The 20,896-nt window shown below is 26.1% G+C and overlaps 1 protein-coding gene and 1 long non-coding RNA gene across 9 annotated transcripts in view; one reads left to right on the top strand and one right to left on the bottom strand.

Annotated features, from left to right (window-relative positions):
* The window catches only part of LOC113558565 (MAP kinase-activating death domain protein), a 36,063-nt gene extending 18,554 nt beyond the window's left edge, over positions 1 to 17,509 (bottom strand). For 5 of the 8 annotated variants that reach the window (XR_003405657.1, XR_003405658.1, XM_026964060.2 and 2 more), the window contains exons 1-17: positions 17,351 to 17,509; positions 8,958 to 9,590; positions 8,215 to 8,383; positions 7,991 to 8,132; positions 6,481 to 6,574; positions 6,171 to 6,322; positions 5,949 to 6,093; positions 5,437 to 5,598; positions 5,205 to 5,336; positions 5,029 to 5,099; positions 4,831 to 4,963; positions 4,552 to 4,754; positions 3,429 to 3,880; positions 3,232 to 3,354; positions 2,914 to 3,122; positions 790 to 966; positions 174 to 614 (exon numbers count right to left, since the gene is read on the bottom strand). Coding sequence is in view for 6 of the 8 variants with exons in the window: in XM_026964060.2 (XP_026819861.1) it covers positions 174 to 614; positions 790 to 966; positions 2,914 to 3,122; positions 3,232 to 3,354; positions 3,429 to 3,880; positions 4,552 to 4,754; positions 4,831 to 4,963; positions 5,029 to 5,099; positions 5,205 to 5,336; positions 5,437 to 5,598; positions 5,949 to 6,093; positions 6,171 to 6,322; positions 6,481 to 6,574; positions 7,991 to 8,132; positions 8,215 to 8,383; positions 8,958 to 9,137 (2,985 nt within the window). In the remaining 2 variants the exon portion in view is untranslated. Of the gene's footprint in view, positions 1 to 173; positions 615 to 789; positions 967 to 2,913; positions 3,123 to 3,231; positions 3,355 to 3,428; positions 3,881 to 4,551; positions 4,755 to 4,830; positions 4,964 to 5,028; positions 5,100 to 5,204; positions 5,337 to 5,436; positions 5,599 to 5,948; positions 6,094 to 6,170; positions 6,323 to 6,480; positions 6,575 to 7,990; positions 8,133 to 8,214; positions 8,384 to 8,957; positions 9,591 to 15,986; positions 16,130 to 17,350 lie in introns of those variants that run through there. The other 3 variants (XM_026964058.2, XM_026964061.2, XM_026964059.2) reach the window with 3 other exon arrangements.
* Positions 16,397 to 20,896, top strand: part of LOC113558569 — a 48,725-nt gene continuing 44,225 nt past the window's right edge. Inside the window, exon 1 of the long non-coding RNA XR_003405659.1 lies at positions 16,397 to 16,524. This is a non-coding gene — a long non-coding RNA (uncharacterized LOC113558569). The remainder of the gene's footprint in view (positions 16,525 to 20,896) is intronic.

Below are 20,896 nucleotides of genomic sequence, written 5' to 3'. Positions count from 1 at the left end.
GTGTTAATGCGACTCATTTTTCCGAGTCATCGAATGATTAAATTGTTTCTCCTGCATATTCAAAACTATAAAATATATATGTAGAATTTTGAAGATAAACTTAAATTGTCTAAAACAATTGACTTTGAAATAAAAGCTTAATAAATAATATAAACAATACAAGTAGCCCCTACCTTAAATCCTTTTTTAGACGCTACTTGTTTTGCACTTTTAGTGAGGTCACCGATTGTACTTTTTCCAACATATGTTAAATCATCAAAAGTGTTTTTACTGACACCAGCCGCTGTTTTACTGGCTTCAAATGCAGTTTTACTAGCTTCGTGCACAGATTTTGTAGCTTCACCTGCAGCTTTTTTTGCTTGAGTGGTCAATTTGTCTGCTACATGCGCTAGTATTCCTCCAGCTCCTTCTTGACTACTTTGCCTGGCTGTTTCTCTGACAAGTTCTTTGGCTTGAATAGCAAAATGTTCCAATATTGAATTATTTTGACTGGATTGTCTTGTCAACTGTTGGTGTAAGCTATTTATACTTCCCTTTCTTGACGATGGTGGACTAGACGTTATATTTTGTTTCTTTTCTAGTGCCCCCGGTAATGTTTGGTAGAATTCGGATGACTAAAATAAAAAAAAAAAAACAATAGCCAGAAATTAAAATTATGAGTGAATGAATACTATTATACATAATATTTATGAAATAATTAATAGTGAATTGTATAATAAATCACTTTATACAGTTTGTATAATAATTTAATGTTAATATGTTAAATATACAGTTTTAGTTTCAACTTACTGTAGATGTTTGCGATGTAGGTCTAAAATTACTATTTGGTTTTTGTTCTACAACTACATGGTTTAAAGCAGAATCACTACCACCTGTGTTATGTCTGCTTAGAAGAAGTTTGTTACTCGTAGCAGTTGCAGCCAACTGTGAAGGTGATTGTTGCAATTGGCTAGATCTAACGATATCCTACAATTTGACAAATATATTTGTGGATAGTATTTATATTTATGATATGATTTTAAAAATGTGCTTGATTTAGAAATGTACTATTGAGTTGTGAAAAGTTGGAGGATTAAGAGGTTATAAAGGTATGAAACATGGAGTCATTGGAATAAATTAATGTGATAAATGTATTCTACAATCTACATACCTACCAATGTCATTTGACTATTTAAGCGTGGCAAGTTGAGCACATTTAAATAAATTTAATTTCAACAAACTCGCAGTTTATAGCTTGTGAACTCGAGAAACATTTTTTTTTTATGTAAACACTGTGTATGTTTATCACGCTATAGTTATTTTATTATTTTCATTGTTGTGCGATGATTAAATATCATACGTAATACGTAAATCAAGAAAATACCTATATGACTTTATGTTAAAATTATATTTACTATTTTATTAGTCGGGTTTATAATTGGGTAAAAATTAAAGTTTTTATAATGCAGGTGATAATTAATAATTACCTACCTATATGTGTTATATAATTAATATTAATAGAAGGTATACTTAAGTATAGTATTGAGCCGGCAAGCTATCGAGAAAATCTCAGTGAAGTATGGGCCGATTATGGGTGTCTTGTCGTACCTAATTTTATTCTTTTTTGATAATGATTAATTAGTATTAAATTAGTAAAACATATAACTGATTTGAATTATTAAACCGTACAAAAGCTGTAGTTGTCATACGATAGAAATTCTAAATCTCAGTAGGTAGTCTAATACTTTGACTATTCGGCGTTGCGTACACGGGTGACAGGACTCCAAATAGTTGAAAACGGAGGACGAAGAAAATAGGAGAGATACATACATACATTGACCTACAACTTACAAAGTACTTAGGAACTTTGTATACTTAATCAATTATAATATAATAATAGATATTATTCAATAGTTGACACTTGTATTAAAATTATTTTAATATAAGTATACAATAGTACCTATCATACATTTAAATAATCCAAATGCATATATTTTTTTATTTGAAACTGATAAAACGACTATAAACAATAGGTAATTAAATAAATTATAATTAAGTTTTTTTTTCTAGACATGTACTTTTGTTAATTAGTTACTTTTTATATACCTAAACATTATTTTTACAATAATCAAACATCAATAATGTAATTTTAATAAATTATTTACAGGAAATTTCGCCTGTTTCCATGTATGTATATATGCTTAAATCGCCACGCTTAATTCACGGGTCTCCGCTTTTCGTGTAGCTAGGTGTAATGTAAATTATCTACCTTTCATAAATATTAGTTACTTAATCTAAAAATTATAATAATAATGATATTGTGTGAAATATGAATTACTACTGAGCTATTATATTACCATGAAAAAATATTTTATTTTTTTCTCCGATTATAATTAAATTAATTTGTTTGACAATTAGTTTCATTATGATAAATAATTCGAATACAAAAATTAATACGATAATGATATTAAAACAATATTTAACGTTTGAATTTTTGTAAATAAAAATATCAGACACAGATATTTAATTTTTTACGGTTATTCACATTTATCCGCCAGATACGTATCTGGCGGATAACTGAATGAATGAAAAACCGGGCCTTAATTGAATTAAAATATTATTTATTCACGATAATTATAATTAAATGTATAGGTAATGATTAATATTTTACCGCATAAGCTTGTATACAATATTAAAAGATATAGTTATCCATTAAGTTGTTATTTGATATCAATTTTTAAATTGTAGATTAATTTATTAAGTAATATTTTAGCTTGTATTTTATGTGCATTGGTATAGTATTGGTTAATTATTTTGATTGGAAACTCATACATTTATTAAAAATAGTTAATTCGATAAAAATGTTATTTTTTATAGTTATAGTCTAGCACTTATTTAGTTTAGGACTGTAGTAGTTGAACTAAAAATACAAACTATTAAAGATTCGGGTTTAAACATGGGCGAGCTCATGTCACTGTGGCTACTGGACGGCGATGATCCAATAGATTTACTGCCTATTGATTCTATGGTTCCATCATCGTCTGGGCTATCATCTGATGTCAATGGGAATTGTAATGTTATTGGTGGTTCATAAGCAGAATGTACTCCTTGTATTATTGGTCCAATATTGAGTCTTTGACTTTCTAAATAAATATAATATAATATGTTTGTTATTCGTATACATTTTAAGGCAGCAATATATTATATATTTGAATATATAGTATAATATTTATAAATTATTATAATAAATACCTATTTTTACAATTTTTTCACTAGCAACACTGTGTTTGAAATCTTCGCGATAAATTTCTGGTCTCTCGTCTTCACTGCTACTGGTATCACTACCACCACTATCAGACTGATGACTCTTTTCAGCTATGTAAATACAAAATAAGTATATTTGTCTTTTATATATTAAAAAATATCTAACGTGTCGGAAATTATATTACCCAACGCCGAAGAAGGTTGGTTAGAATTTACATTTATATTCATTATGTTTTGAATCGAACAATTTTCTTGCCATACGGTAAATATAACTGGCTCTAAGGTATTTGCAAACCATTTAAGCTTATCGCCAATCATAGACGGGTCGTTAACACCTGTTTGAATCCGTTGGAAAACCACATTGTTTGGTGTCAATGCCCATTCGGCAAAATAATCAACTGCTTGTGTTCGAGCCAGTTGACACGTGAAAAGTGAAGGGTTAGGGCGGCTCTTTAGAAAAGAATTTATTTGAAAAAATACTACAGGTCTAGGGTAGAGCCTCAGTGTTCGTGAATGTTCTGTTAGGTTGGCCAATACGTCACCCGACAAGAAGAAACGAACCATAGCCACTCTAATTGCAATATCCACTGAATCGATATCGACAGTATTGTACGCTGTATTCATCGACGTTTGTCTTCTAAAAAAAAAAAAAAAGTAAAGTGCCGTGTTTAAGACTTAAGTATTTAGTGCATCAAAGAAAAAATAAATTTATATGTGAATGGTAAGTGTAGTGGATACGTTAAACAAATAACCATTATTCCAAATACTCCAATGATTTAATAATTGAAAACTTAAGAAATTAAAATAGAGGGTTATTGAGTGTACCTATTTATAATATTTTGGCGTTAATATAACAATTACAATTTTAGATAACCACTTTATAAGTCTAATTTTTATCGTTAAATTATTAAATCTAAATATAAAAAAAATTAGACTTTTTGTTTGCGCACATCATGTACAGCTGTTGAATAAAAAATAATGTGACCATTACTCTAACAAAAATTATCATCTTTAAATATATAATTATAAATGACTAAGATATAAAATAAAGTTAGTTAGGACAACCTGTACGGAATGATCCATTTAACATAAGTGATTTCCAGAGTTAATGAGCATTTTTTTTTTAAATTTAAAAGTAATTAAAATACATGACTATTAAGGAATTAACTATGGTCTATGATAGTATATTCTGAATAATCAAATCTCTAGCATAGACCAGAAATTCCCAACCAGAGTGCCGCGAAATTATTTGAAATATATATTTAGTATATAGTAGAGTTCATTCTAATGAATAAATATTATTATCACCTTATTTCGTTTCCTCGATTTGTACTATTATCAGTGTTTACGACATTACTACTTAGTTGAAAGCTTTCCATTTTTCTTTTTGAGATGTCTTCACCTGTACTTGTATATTCTATTGGAGGCCGTGATGTTGACATAATTTCATGTTCCGGAAAACTATTTGTTGCTTTATTATAAATATTTATTCGCGAAAGTCCATTTAAAGCCTATTTTAACATAAATAAAATAAGAAAGAATTGTCATATTTACAAGTTTATTAACTGTTATGATGATAATAATTACAGATTTCAAATTATTTTTCAAAGTTGACGCTTCAGACTTGGGTAACTGTGGTATAGCATCTTCCCGGTTAACAACTATCGGTGGTGTTATTTTATTTGAATCCAAATCTACTATCCAAACGTCTTTTGGAAATCTGAAACACAAAAGAATGTTTATTGTAATGCATACACGATAATCATTAAATCATCCACAGCTAACCTGAAATCTCGTTTTGTTGAAAAAAAACTGGACGGAACTCCAACAACATAAGGCACAGGACTCTCGAATAGCTAAAAGTTATATACAAGGCAATTGAATTATGTAATTTGTTATTCAAACGCATGTATTAATATCAATATTAATGTATTGCGTTTTTTTTATTATTATTATCTTACCATTTCCGATTTTGGTAAGCTTGTAGGTAGTAATGGTATAACAGTAAACATGTATTGCAAGGGATACATAAGTGCCACTAAAGCCATTACTGACATAGTGAGTGCATTATAATCCTTCGATTGGAAGACAACCTAAAGTTTAACATAATATTAGTAAAATACACAATATAATTAAAAGAGTTATCATAAACGTTATCTATTACATTAAATAAAATATTATTTATTTACTTACTTTACTTTCTAATAAAATAATAGTTAATACGTAAAGGCACGTATCTACTCCCAACAACTCTAATGGTAAGTGTAAAGGGAAATCAATTAGTGAAAATCTTGTGTGATCGGGTAACGCGAAAGCCAGTGGTGGCTGTCGCTCGTTTTGTGAAAACAAATAAACCTATACGAAAATAAATTTCATTTAATACAGGCATAAATATATATATTTTTAAATCAATGTATGAATCAACTTAGAATAATTAATTGTCTTAGGTAAAAAGAAATATATAAAATTAAATAAAAAGTTAAAAAATGAATATTTTTACAGATTGTGTTTTATACATTTTGTTAGATTTTCTGAATCGTCTTCGTTTTATTATGTACAATAATACATCATTGAATATAACACACCCATAATATAGTGACTTACTCGACACCTATAATGTACAGCAGGCCGGTACTCTTTCCTATCTTTTTTAATTTGTTTTGTATAAATCGATGTGATAGTTGTTCTTATTTAATTTATCTTACTTCTAATTTGGTCTTTCCTGGTACAGGAACTGGAGTGCTGAGCAAACGTAAAATCCACATTTCAAGTTCTTTGATAAACTGTATAATTCTCGGTGAATTTGCTTGAGTTAAAAATCCAGTCAATAAACTCCATATACATTCTTTTCTATATACGAAAACGTTTAACCATTAATACATGCAATTCTAAATTTTTCAAGTGTTACATTCAAGTGTAATATGTACCTCTTATGTCCTTCTTTTCTGCTGCGATTGATTTTTTTATTGCACGAATCGATAAGGCTTTTTAAATAAAACAAACATGTACGAAAACTTGAAAATAATGGATGATGAGAAAGAAGACACAACGATGTTAGAGAATATAAATCTTGGGATTCCTGAAATAATTAATAACGAAAATTAAAAATTTTTTAGGTATAAATTATGAACATAATAGACTAATTTTATTAATTTTTGGATAATGAATAAAAATATAAAATGTGTTCAAAACTTCAAATAATTTAATAAATATCAAAATCAATTGTTGAACACTTACTGGCTGTGATGAGATATTTTGTGTAACTTTATCGTTTGTCTGATCCGTGGGATGTTCTTGAGACATTGATTTGCCAAAAGAAGTTGTAGAATGACTGTAAATAAAACACATTAATATAAATTTAATTAATTAATATTAATTCATATTTTGGATCAAAATGTATGTTGTGGAATATGTAAGTACTAAGTTGTTTTATTATAATCGTCAAGATAAAAAAAATAGTTTAATACGTAGTTTTAGTTTAAGTTTAGTATATTTTAAAATATTTATTATAATCTATCTAAAGTAGTAAAGTTAGTGTAAATCATTATAAATAGGTACCTATCTACTTACAACTATTTAAATTTATTCTTCAACTAAAACTTAACGTAATTTTCAAAAATAGAAAATCAACATTAAAAATTTATTTAACAATTTAATTGTAATTATTAAGTATTTTATTAATTTGTCTAGATGAGTATGTTTTTTGATCTTAATTTACTTATCATTCAGAAAAATTAATAAGTAGGTATTGTTCATAATTGTTTGATATGGTTATAGTTAAATAAATGCATTAAATTTCTTAATGAGAATTAGGCAAGTATTACGATGATAAATTATTCATCTAAATAATTAATATGTTTGTATGCTTTAATGTTCTAACATATATTTATTTTCGCAATTTAAATTTACTTATTATCGAGTTTATAGTAATTTTTCTTTGATTTCCTTATCATTTAAGTGAATATGTATAAATAATTAGAGCTGTGTCAACTAGTTTACTAATTGAAAAGTTGCAAAATCTGAAAAAAAAGACTATTTATATTTATCAAGGTTCTTGTTTTCAATTTCTTTTGATTTAACTCTTATGTTAAAAACACTAGTACGAAAAATAATTTGTTTTTATTGGATTAAAATGCATACAATTCAAACGGTGTCCATTTTTTCAAGAGTTTTTAAATTTAATTAATTAATAAGAAATTAGAGAAAATGTTGTATCTTAGAATTCACTTCAGTGTTATAGGTACTTCTAGTCATATAACATTATTACACTTATAGTGTATTTTCCGTGTAAGTATATTTTAACCTGTCGTAGCATATATTGTTAAATAATAAATCAAATATATACTACTCATCAAAAAAATGATTAGTAGTAAACTTTTAAAATCTAATTATTAATTAAAAAACCTTTATGTTATGTTATATTGATTTATTTTAACATTTTAATGCTAAAAAGGTTTCTATATGATTTTTTTTTTATGTTTATATTTTATTATTTAATAGTTTATAGGTAGTTAATTATGTTCGTTATTTACATATAATTAGTTGATGGTTATAAATACTTAGAAACAAATTTGAAGTTGAGTATATTCAATAATAAAAATATTTTTTGATAATTTAAGTATTTTGATAAAATCAATAACTTAACATCAACATTTTTTAATTTTTATAATGAAGGAGTCAAGATTAGTTTTGTGTTTTTAAAATAAAAATCTTATGTTACATTTATTAAATTATCTTAAAGTATTACCATCTTAAAAATACCGAAGAATGGTTGTTTTGTGGTTTCTTTACACACTGCTCATCATTTATATTTATATTCTTTGAAGTATTTGTAAAGCATTGACCAACGCGTCTGTAAAAATTTACACACACGCCGTACCTAGTTCGGGCTATTGAAAAAAAAAATATTTATCAAATAAAACTTTCGATAAAATAAAAATGATTAGATTTATTAAGGTGAATTATACTGACTTGTATCTTTATCTGTTAGTGTAAATACAAACGATGTAACTTTGTTCGATTCAGATCGGCTATGCTTGAAGGAAACACATCCTTCTGGTTGACAAAAATATGACATCGTTTCCGGTAGTATAAAATCTTTATGGTCTTCTGCAGGATACCGTCGGAGTAATTCTGGGTTCTAATGTTATCAAAACCATCAAATTAATAGAATTTTGTACATTTTAATTGGATATTTTAATTTTTAGGTATGATAATTTGCAATAATCGACATTCTTTAAATATCAAGAACAAACATTTTAATAGTTAGGTGATTGTAATAAAAATGATTAGAACAGCTAGTTAAACTTATATTTTTAATATTATTGGAAATAATCTGTTTGGAATCTCGACGATGTTATTTTCAATCAAATAACTTTCAAGTAATCCAAACTATTTAGTTTTAAATTTTAACTTTTTATAAATTAAACATATTTATTTTTCTTAGGTATTGATTCTTAAGCTTAAGGTAAAACTTTCGGAAAACCAATGGAATCTAACTATCTGTTTTTCAAGCGTGCCTTAAAATCAAATTAATTGAATTATTATTTAAGTGCCACTTAGCCATTCAATATTTTATCACAAAACAAACATTATACACCCAATTGGTAGGCAGTACCTAGTATCTATATCTAATTTTTGTATGTGTCACTGGACAGATTTTCTTGAGTGATTATTTATAATGAATAATAAGATGCATAAATCATTGTAGGTACCTGAATATAAAAGTTGTCATCATTACTGGATACCGTTGAACTGATTCCGCTGTATTCGTCATTGTTGGTTCCATTATTTTGTAACTCGTATAAAGAACTTCTTTTTGAAGAATTGGGATGAGCTCCGACAATAGCTAAATAGTCGATCAGCCGAGGGCAAAAGAATTGGCTCTCGCTCATAGCACGTAAGTGTAATTATTTTGAATAATAAAAAGGTATTTTTGGATAACTAAATGTACTGTCTAAGCAGCTTTTATGTAACAAAAATATAGGAGATATATCACAGTTTGGAGTGTTTGTTTTTTCTTACGTATTTACATACATATAATAAGTATTGCTCAAGTTTAGAGTTTAACAAAAAAGAACACTATGAAAAATTCAACATGTACTGATACAGTCGTGAGATCATCACCGGATAGCCCTGCCACCGAAGTGTTTGTATCATAATAAACAAATTATTATGATTTTAATATCAATGGCTGTTATTATGTTACATCGTTGAAGACATTTTTTTTATAAATCTTCGCAGCTGCAGCTAAACAGTATTTCTGATTTGTTTGGAAAACAACTTGACATTTTTCGTCTGTCATAATCAAGCATTACAGCCGTTCAAAGTTGCATAAATTGTCGGCTCTGTAAAAAATAAAAATTTTATTAAAAACAAAAGATTATCAATATAATAATAACATAATTTTAAACTTTATCTAGAATACGGAAGCTTAGAATAATATTATTAATGTATTTTGAGACATCTTTGATTTAAAGCATTTAATAGCATACTCGTTTAATAATAAGAATTTTCGTTATGTATTTTTTCGGAAAATACGTAAAAAATAAATAAACATTTTTGTGCGTCAAAATTTCATGAAATATCCTCATAAAAAAAAAAGTAAATATGCGTTACGAAAGTCTTAAATATGCACTCAAATATACCCGTAAAAATATTGATGTAGGTATGCATTTATTTCGTGGAAATTTTTCAAATATGCACTTATATTCAACAATAAAATATTCAGAGCATTTATAATGCGTACATTTTTCATAAACCTGTTTTTAATATTTAAAATCCTACTATTATTTGTATTTCGTATGCGAAATATCTAAAATGCTTAAAATTGTTGAGAAATATGTAAAACGAATAAATTAGATCCTATAATCTATAACCTATATTTCTCTCTTTCAGCCAGTAATAAAATCATTATCAAACATATCTTCAACTTTATTTTACAGCCAGGTCTCAAAATTTAATAACGTGAGCTTTACCAACTATGTCTTACTTTGTCGGTTTACTATGTTTATATGTTAATGTTTATGTTTTATGTTAATGTTTACTAGTTTAAGTGTTGAAGTATAATAATTTTTGTCTCACTAAATAATAATAATAATAAAAAAAAATCTTAAAATAATAATTTGATTATTATATAATTGATTCGACTATTTTTACTCGAAAAGTTGAATAATTTAACAAATAAACTAAACTAAAAACCTATGTTTTGATAATAATGACACAAATTTGATGATAGGCATATATTTTTAAGTTTAATGTTTTATTTTCAAATTATTTTTGACTATTTTGTAAACAATAATTATGGTTTATGACATAGCTAATACAGTGTAGAACGAAGGCTTTCGCGTTAAAGGACAAACATATTTTCACTGTTTTTAATTCCCTGGAGAATGGGATTATAAATTAATTTTGATAATATACAATTTATGAGCAGCGGAAAAAATAATGACCCTCGAGGCACAAATAAAAATTATATTTAGTAAATTAATGAAAGTGGATAGTCTTTTTCAATCATATCCAGTAATTTTAGCTTAACGTAGTTTTATTAATTTAAATTATAATACTATATTGTATTAAATTCACATGCGTCAATTAATTTGTTTTGACGTAATTAAAAAAAAAATGTAATTAAAAAATGTTGAATATTTTAACTCATGTTTTTGGACTAAAATACTTTTATTTTCGGTAAAATATTATATAATATTTTAGTATATTATAATTTTGGTAAAGAATATTGATATTACCTAAGTAAACTCATACTTTCACTCTTTAGTAACTTATCGCTATATTTGACTAAATATCTAATTACTTAAAAATCACTTAAACATTTTGAACAAAGTTAATGGATAACACCATAGTTGTTACGCATTGATACCTATATTAAAGAATTAAGAAGTCCAATAAATTGTATAATTTTAAGGACGTCACCCCTTAGTGTACACAATGCGGGCTCCTTCTCACTGTTACTCTTACCGAATGTAAACGATACAGAGAAAAGAAAACTTCAAATACCTGATCAGTGACCACCTATAGCGGAAATATTAAGCACAGAAGTATTTGTCGTTTGCGCATCATTAGCACCTCAGATGGTAAGAAATTTGGTTTGTCGTCCTACCTACTATATTGACATGACCGGATGATACACCGATAACTCATAACTTATAAGTTATAAGCTTAGGAACCACACTTGTAGATTTATACGAAAATCAGCAATATCTAGAACTGTAGTTTTTGGTTTTGTTAGGATACGCATGTTCAAAAGCTTATCATTACCGTTATTATCATTATTAAATATTAACAGTTTGTCATTTAAATATTTCGTTATAAAATGACTACATTACACTTGATACAATCGAAGAGATGTGTATCGGCAATAATAGTACACGAATACAAATACATAATATACATAATGTATTACACCAAACACAAGTGATATTATATGGAAACGTCCGAAAAAAACGTGCTATGCTTCAGTGAAAACCGACAATAGACCAGTACTCTAAGAATTCTTTGTATAAATTCATAGTTTTGTATAATTATTGATATGTATATATATATATATATATACGTACATAATTTATAAAAATTTTAATGCTCAAACGGCGTATAAAAGGTTAGGTATTTGTAATAATAGCTATTGCACAACAAATGTTATTTATTTTGAATATGAACATTAATGATTTTCTTTTTTATACATTTATAATTTTGTAATTATTGGTATCATATACGTAATTTATAAAAATTGTGATGCTCAAACGACCTATAAAAAACAAAAGCTATGGGAGAATACCCTAAGCCTTTTTTAACAAAAGCGATGCGCAAACGGCCTACGAATAAGGTCATTCGTAACAATAGCGATGCGCAAACGTCCTACGCCCAAGCACAATCCATCCAATATCAGTACATCACCAAGCTCAGCCAATTTTTATCAACAACACATCTCATTAACTTTGTCCATAGCGAACATCAACAAACCATCACTCTTCAACAATTTATCTATGCTTTACATTCATTTATTTATATTAATTGTATACAACCTTTTTTCTTTTTTTTTTTTAAATTTGTTTTGTTTAATTTATTTAAAAAACAAATTTTATTCACCGTTATCAACTAATCTATAAATTGTTATGTCTTAATTTATCTACACTAATACACTATGTATTGCACTGTTACGTCCAATGGCCACAACAACCGCGGAATATAATAATAAAATGTTATAGAAAATCACTTTTTATTTTGAAATATGTCTATTTGTTATGAATGGAAATATTTGATAAAACAAATTAAAAATATTTATGCAATTTTAGCCTACTTCCAATTTTATGATACTCTGTTTAGATATAATTTTATAGTTTATGCAATAATGTGCAAAATAAAAAAAAATCCTAAAAAAAATTTAACTATGATTTTTATTTTAATGAATATGGTAAGTTTTACGTATAAGGTACCAACTGCCAGTATTAACTGAACTACTGCATATGTAAATTGTATAGTAGGTTACCTTAAAACTAAAAAAAAATTTTATCTGGTGTTCAAAACAAGCAATCTAAAATAGAGTCTAAAATGTTGTTTTGCTATAGCAATAAAACGATTTATAATGTAAGTGTACTTATATAGGTATTCATACTAGTCAAGGATAGTCATTTTTTGGACATATAAATTGTGCTTTATGATACAGGTTTTTTTTATAGTTAACTAGTATTAAGTGTATTAAAAAACACTTTTAAAAAGTATTTAATTATCTATTATTTTATATTTATTAAATTTATTGAACTACATCATAAAATATATACCTGCCAAATAAACTTTCAAATTTCAATGTATGCTAAAAGATGGGTTCCTAAGTTAGTTATTTTTAACTATTGTTTTTTTCATAGCGTCGCATTTTGATTGTGATTTTGTCTTCTTTTTTAGGGTAACTATTTGTATTAAGATAACCTTGTTTTTCTTCCAAAGCTTTAAAAATAAATTATTTTATGTCAACAATAATAACTAATATAAGCTACCCACAAATATTTGTATAATGAGTTATAGCTTTATTTTTATAAATTGTTTGCTTGACTTATCGACATGAAATAAAGTGTAGGTAGGTTCTTACTACGCAAATAAAACGTATATCCTAAATAAAATGTTCTTTTTTTAATCAATTATTCATTATTTTATATTAGTTTTAAACAACACGCCCAGTAGGAAAAAAAACCAAGTCAAATAAATGTAATAAAACTGTTGTATTCGTTATTTAATACCAAAGGGATTTGTGCTTGAAATCTAATGAATAGTAACTACAATAATTAATATGATTAAAATATAATCCACGATAGCTATCTAACTCGTAACAAAAACTAAAGCTTCAGCGTGTATTCGATTTAATATAATACTGTCGCATCATTGATTCGTATATATAGGTACATACAAATCAATTATAATTTATAAACGAGTACGTATAATATACATTGTATACTGTAATAATATTATATTGTTTTTGACGCCCGTCGCGGTGTCGCCTTTCCAGTTTCCACCCACGGGAAAAGGCTCGGAACTAGATGTACGTTTATAATAGACACGCCTAATTTTATCCACAATACACTGTTTATACTTTAAATACGCTTTTAATCCATTAACCTTACTACATTAGTTTTCCGGGTCGTCAATTAAATATATATATATATTAGTTTTTATTAGTTATTTTTAAATTAATATGTCTACAAAATTTTTTTTTAAATTGTTATCTGTAGTTTCAGATACATTTTCAGATAAGAATTATTTTTACTTAATATTAATATTTTATGTGCCTACTTTGAATAATTTTTTCCTACAATATAGGCACTGGTCACATTAATGCTATCGCGGAAATATATTTAACACAACTTTTTTATTATTATTATATTTTTTTATTTCATAATAAATTGTAAGTATTTTTCTAAAAAAATATTTATTTTTTAACATCAAATATTGACTAAATATAGTAAAGCAATATACAGTTTATTAATTCACAATATTAATACCATTGTATTGTACAATTGGGGTGGGTGGAAACTAGAAGTAGTTGCAAATATATAGGTACGGTACAAAATAACTTTTTCTGAAAAAAAAATTACTAAATAAACTTAGAAACGAAACAGAAACTATATGTCAACGTATATTGTTTGAAAAGTAAAAATTACTTTTTGTTTGTCTGTGTCCAGACAGTGATGACGTTCAGCATAAAATATCCCTTAATATAATTGAAAATTCTAATGCTATTTATATCAAGTTAAGGAATAACACAACTCTATAGAGACCATGGTCAAATATTTGAATATGTCTACCGTCTAGTGATTTTCAGATGTATAAAATACTCTGTTCCAATAAACCATAAAAAATAAATAACAATAAAATAATAACGACAATAAGTTGTTTTACGATTTTTCATAAAAAAAAAAGAATGGGCTAGAGCTAGATAATACTAGTACTAGAGAAATATTATTAACTATTGACTTTATATGTCTTTAATCATTGATCGATAATCATTGTTTAAATTATGTATATCGTATTTTAAATAATTTTGACAAATTACTATTCAGTTCTTCCCAGATATTTATATTAATAACGTGTATATTTCCATACACTTAGCACAGAATATTTCTTGACAAACTTACGGAAAAAAATATTATAAAACAATGTTTTGAAATAATTTATTATACATTACAATGGATTTGGAGGCAAAATATTAATTTTTGGAAAAATACTAAATTCAAAAACAAATTAATTTTATATATTGTGGTATTATAGGGAAATATAATATCATTGACCAAGTTTTACTAATGATTCCCGATAAATTTTAATTCAAGAGTGTTCAAAAACTAATTTGATTACTAAATTATAAGTATAGAACATATATCTAGTATAATTAATGTGTGCTATTTATCTATCGATCGTTTTTTATAAATATAAATTGTTTTTTTTAAAAAAAAAACACTAAATAAAGTATTTTTTAGTCATAGAAATTTGAAAATTTATACATTGTATATTTTGTGCAGTATATTAATATGCGGGTACTAATAAAAAGTTACAGCTTATACAAAATATGATGGTTGTTCCTACAGAAAAAATGAATATAAATTGACACGATTAATAGGTAGGTAATATATATATACGTCAATATCTCCGATAGAGGTAAAATGTTATTGTGTTTGTTTTATGATAAATAAAAACTGAAATTGATATAAATAGCAGTTTTATGAAATATTATGTAATTAATTACCTAATTAATTACGTATCATTTGTATTTAGACTGTATAAGTTTTTACTAACTACCAATTGAGCAAAAGTGGAAAATAACAATAAATCATAAGTATGAGTACATTACTACTATCATTTGCAGGTATTAAAAACACATAATAAAAATGTAGTTAAAAAACGGTGCTGAAAGGACCGCTTCTTTCTAACGTTTCATATAAATATATCAAAAGGTATTCCATGTGTACACAAAACAATAATGATATACAGATACATTATTTTTATTTGAACTCGAGCGAATACTATTTAATTGTTTCCAATAAAAAAAGTATTATATCTTTATTTTATACCACATTTATATTGGTAAACGTTAACTGTATATAAAAACAAGTTCATGTATATGTGTGCAACTGTATTGCTGTATCTACTAAGATTATATTTATATATTTTAATACATATTTAACTGACCGATTCGATACAAATTTATATATTTAGATTTGTTTATGAATATTAATTTCACTTACTTATTTAAATAGTTTAAGTTTAACACTTATACCGAAAGTGGTTTACGTGTGAATGTCACATTATTAAAATATCTAAAGATGAAAACACTTTGTCACCGATGTTCAATCAGTTTAATTTAATTGTTTTTATTAAGGCGATAAACATAACTAAAACAACTCGATTATTCGATTCACTGTTTTTTTGCCCATAACGCGTGAAGCGTTCAGTCACACTAACAAATCCAAACACACATCAAACGATATAGGTATATCGTAGTTACAGCCTTGAAAACGCGTAGGTGTAGGAACCGACGGCCTGCGGTGAGCCGATAAAACAAACAGCAGTGAAACTAGGGCACACCGTATTATTTAAATTATGACAATTTGCCTGGTAGGTACCTAACAATGTTATGATTAGTATGCGAATAATGGTTGGTAACAATTGGTATACAAGTATATATTTTCCGTGTAATAATTATTAAAACACATTGCCAGTATATAATACATGATATAGGTAAGAGGTGAATTCTTTCATCGCTAAGCAGATAACTTTTCATCGGTAAGTGTATATTATGTTTTTGAAAATATATTTTTAAGACGATTTAAAGTCATAAAACTACAATATTTCAGTAAGGAAAGTATTTTTTTTTATAATTTTTACTATTTTTTTTTTTACCGTCGTTGGTGTTTTAAGATATTAATTTTAATTACATCACTAATGTAAGTAATTAACTACCTAATGATTCGAAGTTCAATTTGATGAATTAAAATCGAACAATATTAATTCATTTTTTATATATTTAAAATATCTTATATAGGCAAAGTTTAGTAATACAACAATATTTAGGAATTTAGGGCGAGAACCTATACCCTTGTGTGTCGCTCCACATCACAGTTGCGCCTCAAATTCTATTGACTTTTATCAAATTATGTATCAAAACATTGTTTTCAAACATACATACACACATTTACTGATACATTTATTGTATATACATAACATTATGTATCTAGTGTATAGCTACACTCTTATTATTTATTACATTTACGCTACCTAAATAGATAAATCGTATAAATTGTTCCTATAATATTTCGATATTTCATATCGACACAATTTTGAACGGCACAGGCGAACACCGTTCCTACACATAAAACAATACAGTATAATCTAATGAGTAAATGTTATAAAGTTACTGTTATACTTATTATCTACTTAAGTATAAATCATGCAGTTATATTAATAGTATAAATGTTATTATATATTATGTTTAACTTTCAGCATAACACTTTATTTCATTTTATTTTCTATGCGTTCAAAACGATTATTTTACGAATTTTACGAATGACTGCAGTGTATATATTTTTATTTTTCATAGTTTGTAACTTACCTTGTTTTTTGTAGATCCGTTGTAACGTGTATATAAAATAATATAATGTTTTCAGTCTTTTTAGTAAAAAAAATAAAACAGCGTGAAAATTTGCGATTACAAAAATTAATTTCAGTATTCCTCCTTCTATACCTAAATGACGGAGACCAACAACTCAATATTGTAAGCGTATATTATTACGGCCAAGATAAGTTCACGGCGGGTCGGTCGGATGCCGCCGAGCTTGCGCAATCGCAGACGGCCCTCGGGAAAATCAATATTAGCCGCCTCAACCTTATTGTGTGACCCACACGTATATAGTTATAATGACATATTTCTACGAAATAATGTAATACCGAGCCTGGCAGCCCGCACGATGATGATCAAAGTTTCGTCAACGAGACGGGTACCGGCTTGCGGTTTTCGTTCGCTGTATAGCCTGCAAGTTTACAACGTTGCCATTTTTTTAAAAATTTTTCTCAAAAACCAATGGGAAAACGTGATAGAGAAACTAAAAAAAAAAAAAAAAGCTTTATTTTGTATGTATAAAATATACGTATTATTATGTATTATGTGGAGGAGCTACTTAGAGCTTCCGGTATTTTTTTTCACTACCGTAATATAAAAGTATATTCGACGAAAAATTAAAACACGTAATTGAATAATCATTATATGGCTCCTACGCGTCACTAATAAAAAGTCAAAATAAATAAGGAGAAAATTATTAGATTATAATACCTATGTACAATTATTGATGATGTGCAAAATAATATATTTCATTACGTTTGACATATTTGTAACGATAACATTAAAATATGAAATACAACACATTTTTATCAATTTAAACTTTATTGTGATTAAATTAAATGTTTCGTATATTATATTCTATTAATTATTGTAAAATGTGTATAATATGCGTAGGTAGGTTACGCTAGCATTATCTCTTGGCCAAATAGTGCACGAACGTAAAAATTAAAATTGCCACAGAATAAATACTTTATCGAATATTTAAAGTTAACTTGTGACAAGTTTATGACAAGTTAATTTTTTTTTTTTTAATATATTTATCTACGTTATTAGTTTTTTTTTATTTATAGTGATTTTATGTTATTCGTTAGTTATTTTTATTTATTTTTATTTAATTATATTATTATATACCTTAAAATTGTTACTTAATATTTATTGAATATTTTCGTGAATCACAATATTGCAATGCCGATAGAAAAATTTGATTAATTAGTCTGCGTTTCTGCTGAAAAGTAGAAGATAGTTATTTGGTTGGTTAAGAGATCGCGTTCCATGATATACTTGGACACCAACTTGATTTTTATAGCTTTATATTTTATGACTTTATGTTTGATTCAATGTAATTTTAATGTATGTATTTTGATGTATTTAATAATGTTCATTTAGTTGTATTATTATCAGCCTCAATAAGTGTTAAAAAAATAAAACATTTTTCTATGTCTTGTTCGTATATTTATGTATATTAGAGTGGATATGCTAATTTGATGAAAAATGTGTATTGACATCTTAACATGCTAAATACTTGAGTTTAATATAAGATTCTTCATAAGCTATTCTTATAGAATTTTAAAAATATTAAAAATACATTGGCACATTTTTTTTTTTATAGATATTGAAGCCACATTACTACATTTTTTTAACGATAAATAACGATTTTATATAGTTATTATGTTGAATAAAAATTACACTTGTATTAAAAATTGATGATTATAATTCATAATATATATAGAATTTTCCACTGTTTTCCGTTTATACACAACCGGGTGACATAGTCTGTGTTTTGTAATATTGTGTTATCCAATAACTTGAATACTCGATAGTAATAATAATTATCATTCCAATATATTAAGGACAAAGAATGTTAGAGTAAATCTTAAATTTAATTTTGACACTAGGAAAACTTTGAAATAGACATGAATAGAAAAAAATCTATAGTTAAAACTATAATGAAAAAACCAAAAAATAGATTTCAAATATCTATAAATGCTTAAAAACCAGTCAAAATATTTAGAAAATTATACTAAATATTAAAATAGGTAAACATTTTTGTGAAGATTTAAAGAATTTTCGAGTACTTGTTTATCGATAAAAAAAAAAAAACAAAATCACTTTAGTTGAAAACTGATTTTGCGTAAAAATATTTATTTGAATGAACATTTTCTTATTAATAATAATTGTCAAAAAGTAGGCAAGTGGATATCACATGAGATGTCCAGTGGCTCGCTGTTATGAATATTTAAATTGGAATTCAATGATATACTATTGTATACACCTAATTAGTTGAATATATTTCATGAAATGGTTTTTTGATATAGCTATTTAAGACATTTATTTTACTATAAGTATTACGATAGGTTGATATAGTTTTTTTCGAAAATATTTAATTTATTATATTTTTAGTATTTACTGTAAAACGGTAAAAATAGATGCATAGTATTAATACATAATAATATCTTAAAATATCAATCATTGCGTATAATAAAATTTACATAAAAAAATTAAGTCCCAACGAACAATGTTTTATATTACAACGAATGTGCATCTATTATAAACATCAGGTAATAATATAAATAATAGTCGACTAATATTAAAGAAAATATATAGCATTTAATCGAATAATATATAATTGTGTTTTTCGTTGCGATATTGATTCAGTTTAAAAGTTAAGATGTGACTGTGTATATAATGTGTCTTAATAACGTTTACTAATCGCATTACTTACTCCTATAATGAAGGGTGCTTATAATGTTATATATAAATTAATAAATAAGTAAATCTGATATACAATTATTTACTTATTACTTATTATTCACGAATATTTCAAAACGAATGCAGTGAGTGTGAAGCAAGATTATTAAGTTTAATAATTAATGCTTAGGAGAGAAATTTAAAATAATTGCTGAAATAAATATTTAATTTAAGTAACCCATACGTTTTGTGTAATTGATAACGTGGCGAGTATACAGTTAGCTAATTCACATATTTACACGAACAAAATAAGAATAGAAGACCAGAACAATTAATTATTATACATCGCTTGTTAATAAACATCTGACATTGTACAATGTACATAGGTACCTTTGTTACTATTAAACATTTCACTACTTTATTTAAGAAATATTTAGACTTTAGCCTCAATACATATTGCATAAAAACTGATCGAAATAATAGCCATAAATCTGTTAGATAAATTGATGATACTATGATAGGTAGTATAGATATTAAGTATTAACTTAAAATCGGGCATTTAATCTACATAATTTTCCCCTTTTCGTAATTATTTTATTATTAAAAAGCGTCAGTGGCTTTGCGTTACTTACCCGAACGAATGTTTTTTTTGTCTATTGTTTTGCTACCGTCGTTTTTTTAGATTCCGAATAGATCTAAATACCTACTGATATTTAATTAAATTTATTTTGTTTTTTTTATATAATTTAAAAACTCGTATCCGTGGATAGGTACTTAACATTTTCAGCAAATATTTATGATACACATAGTATAATTTTCTAAGTATATTATATATTTTTGAGCAATTTATAG

The sequence above is a fragment of the Rhopalosiphum maidis genome, chromosome 3 (genome assembly GCF_003676215.2).
Source record: "Rhopalosiphum maidis isolate BTI-1 chromosome 3, ASM367621v3, whole genome shotgun sequence".
Lineage (NCBI taxonomy): Eukaryota > Metazoa > Arthropoda > Insecta > Hemiptera > Aphididae > Rhopalosiphum > Rhopalosiphum maidis.
This window is presented reverse-complemented; position numbering and strand designations above follow the sequence as displayed.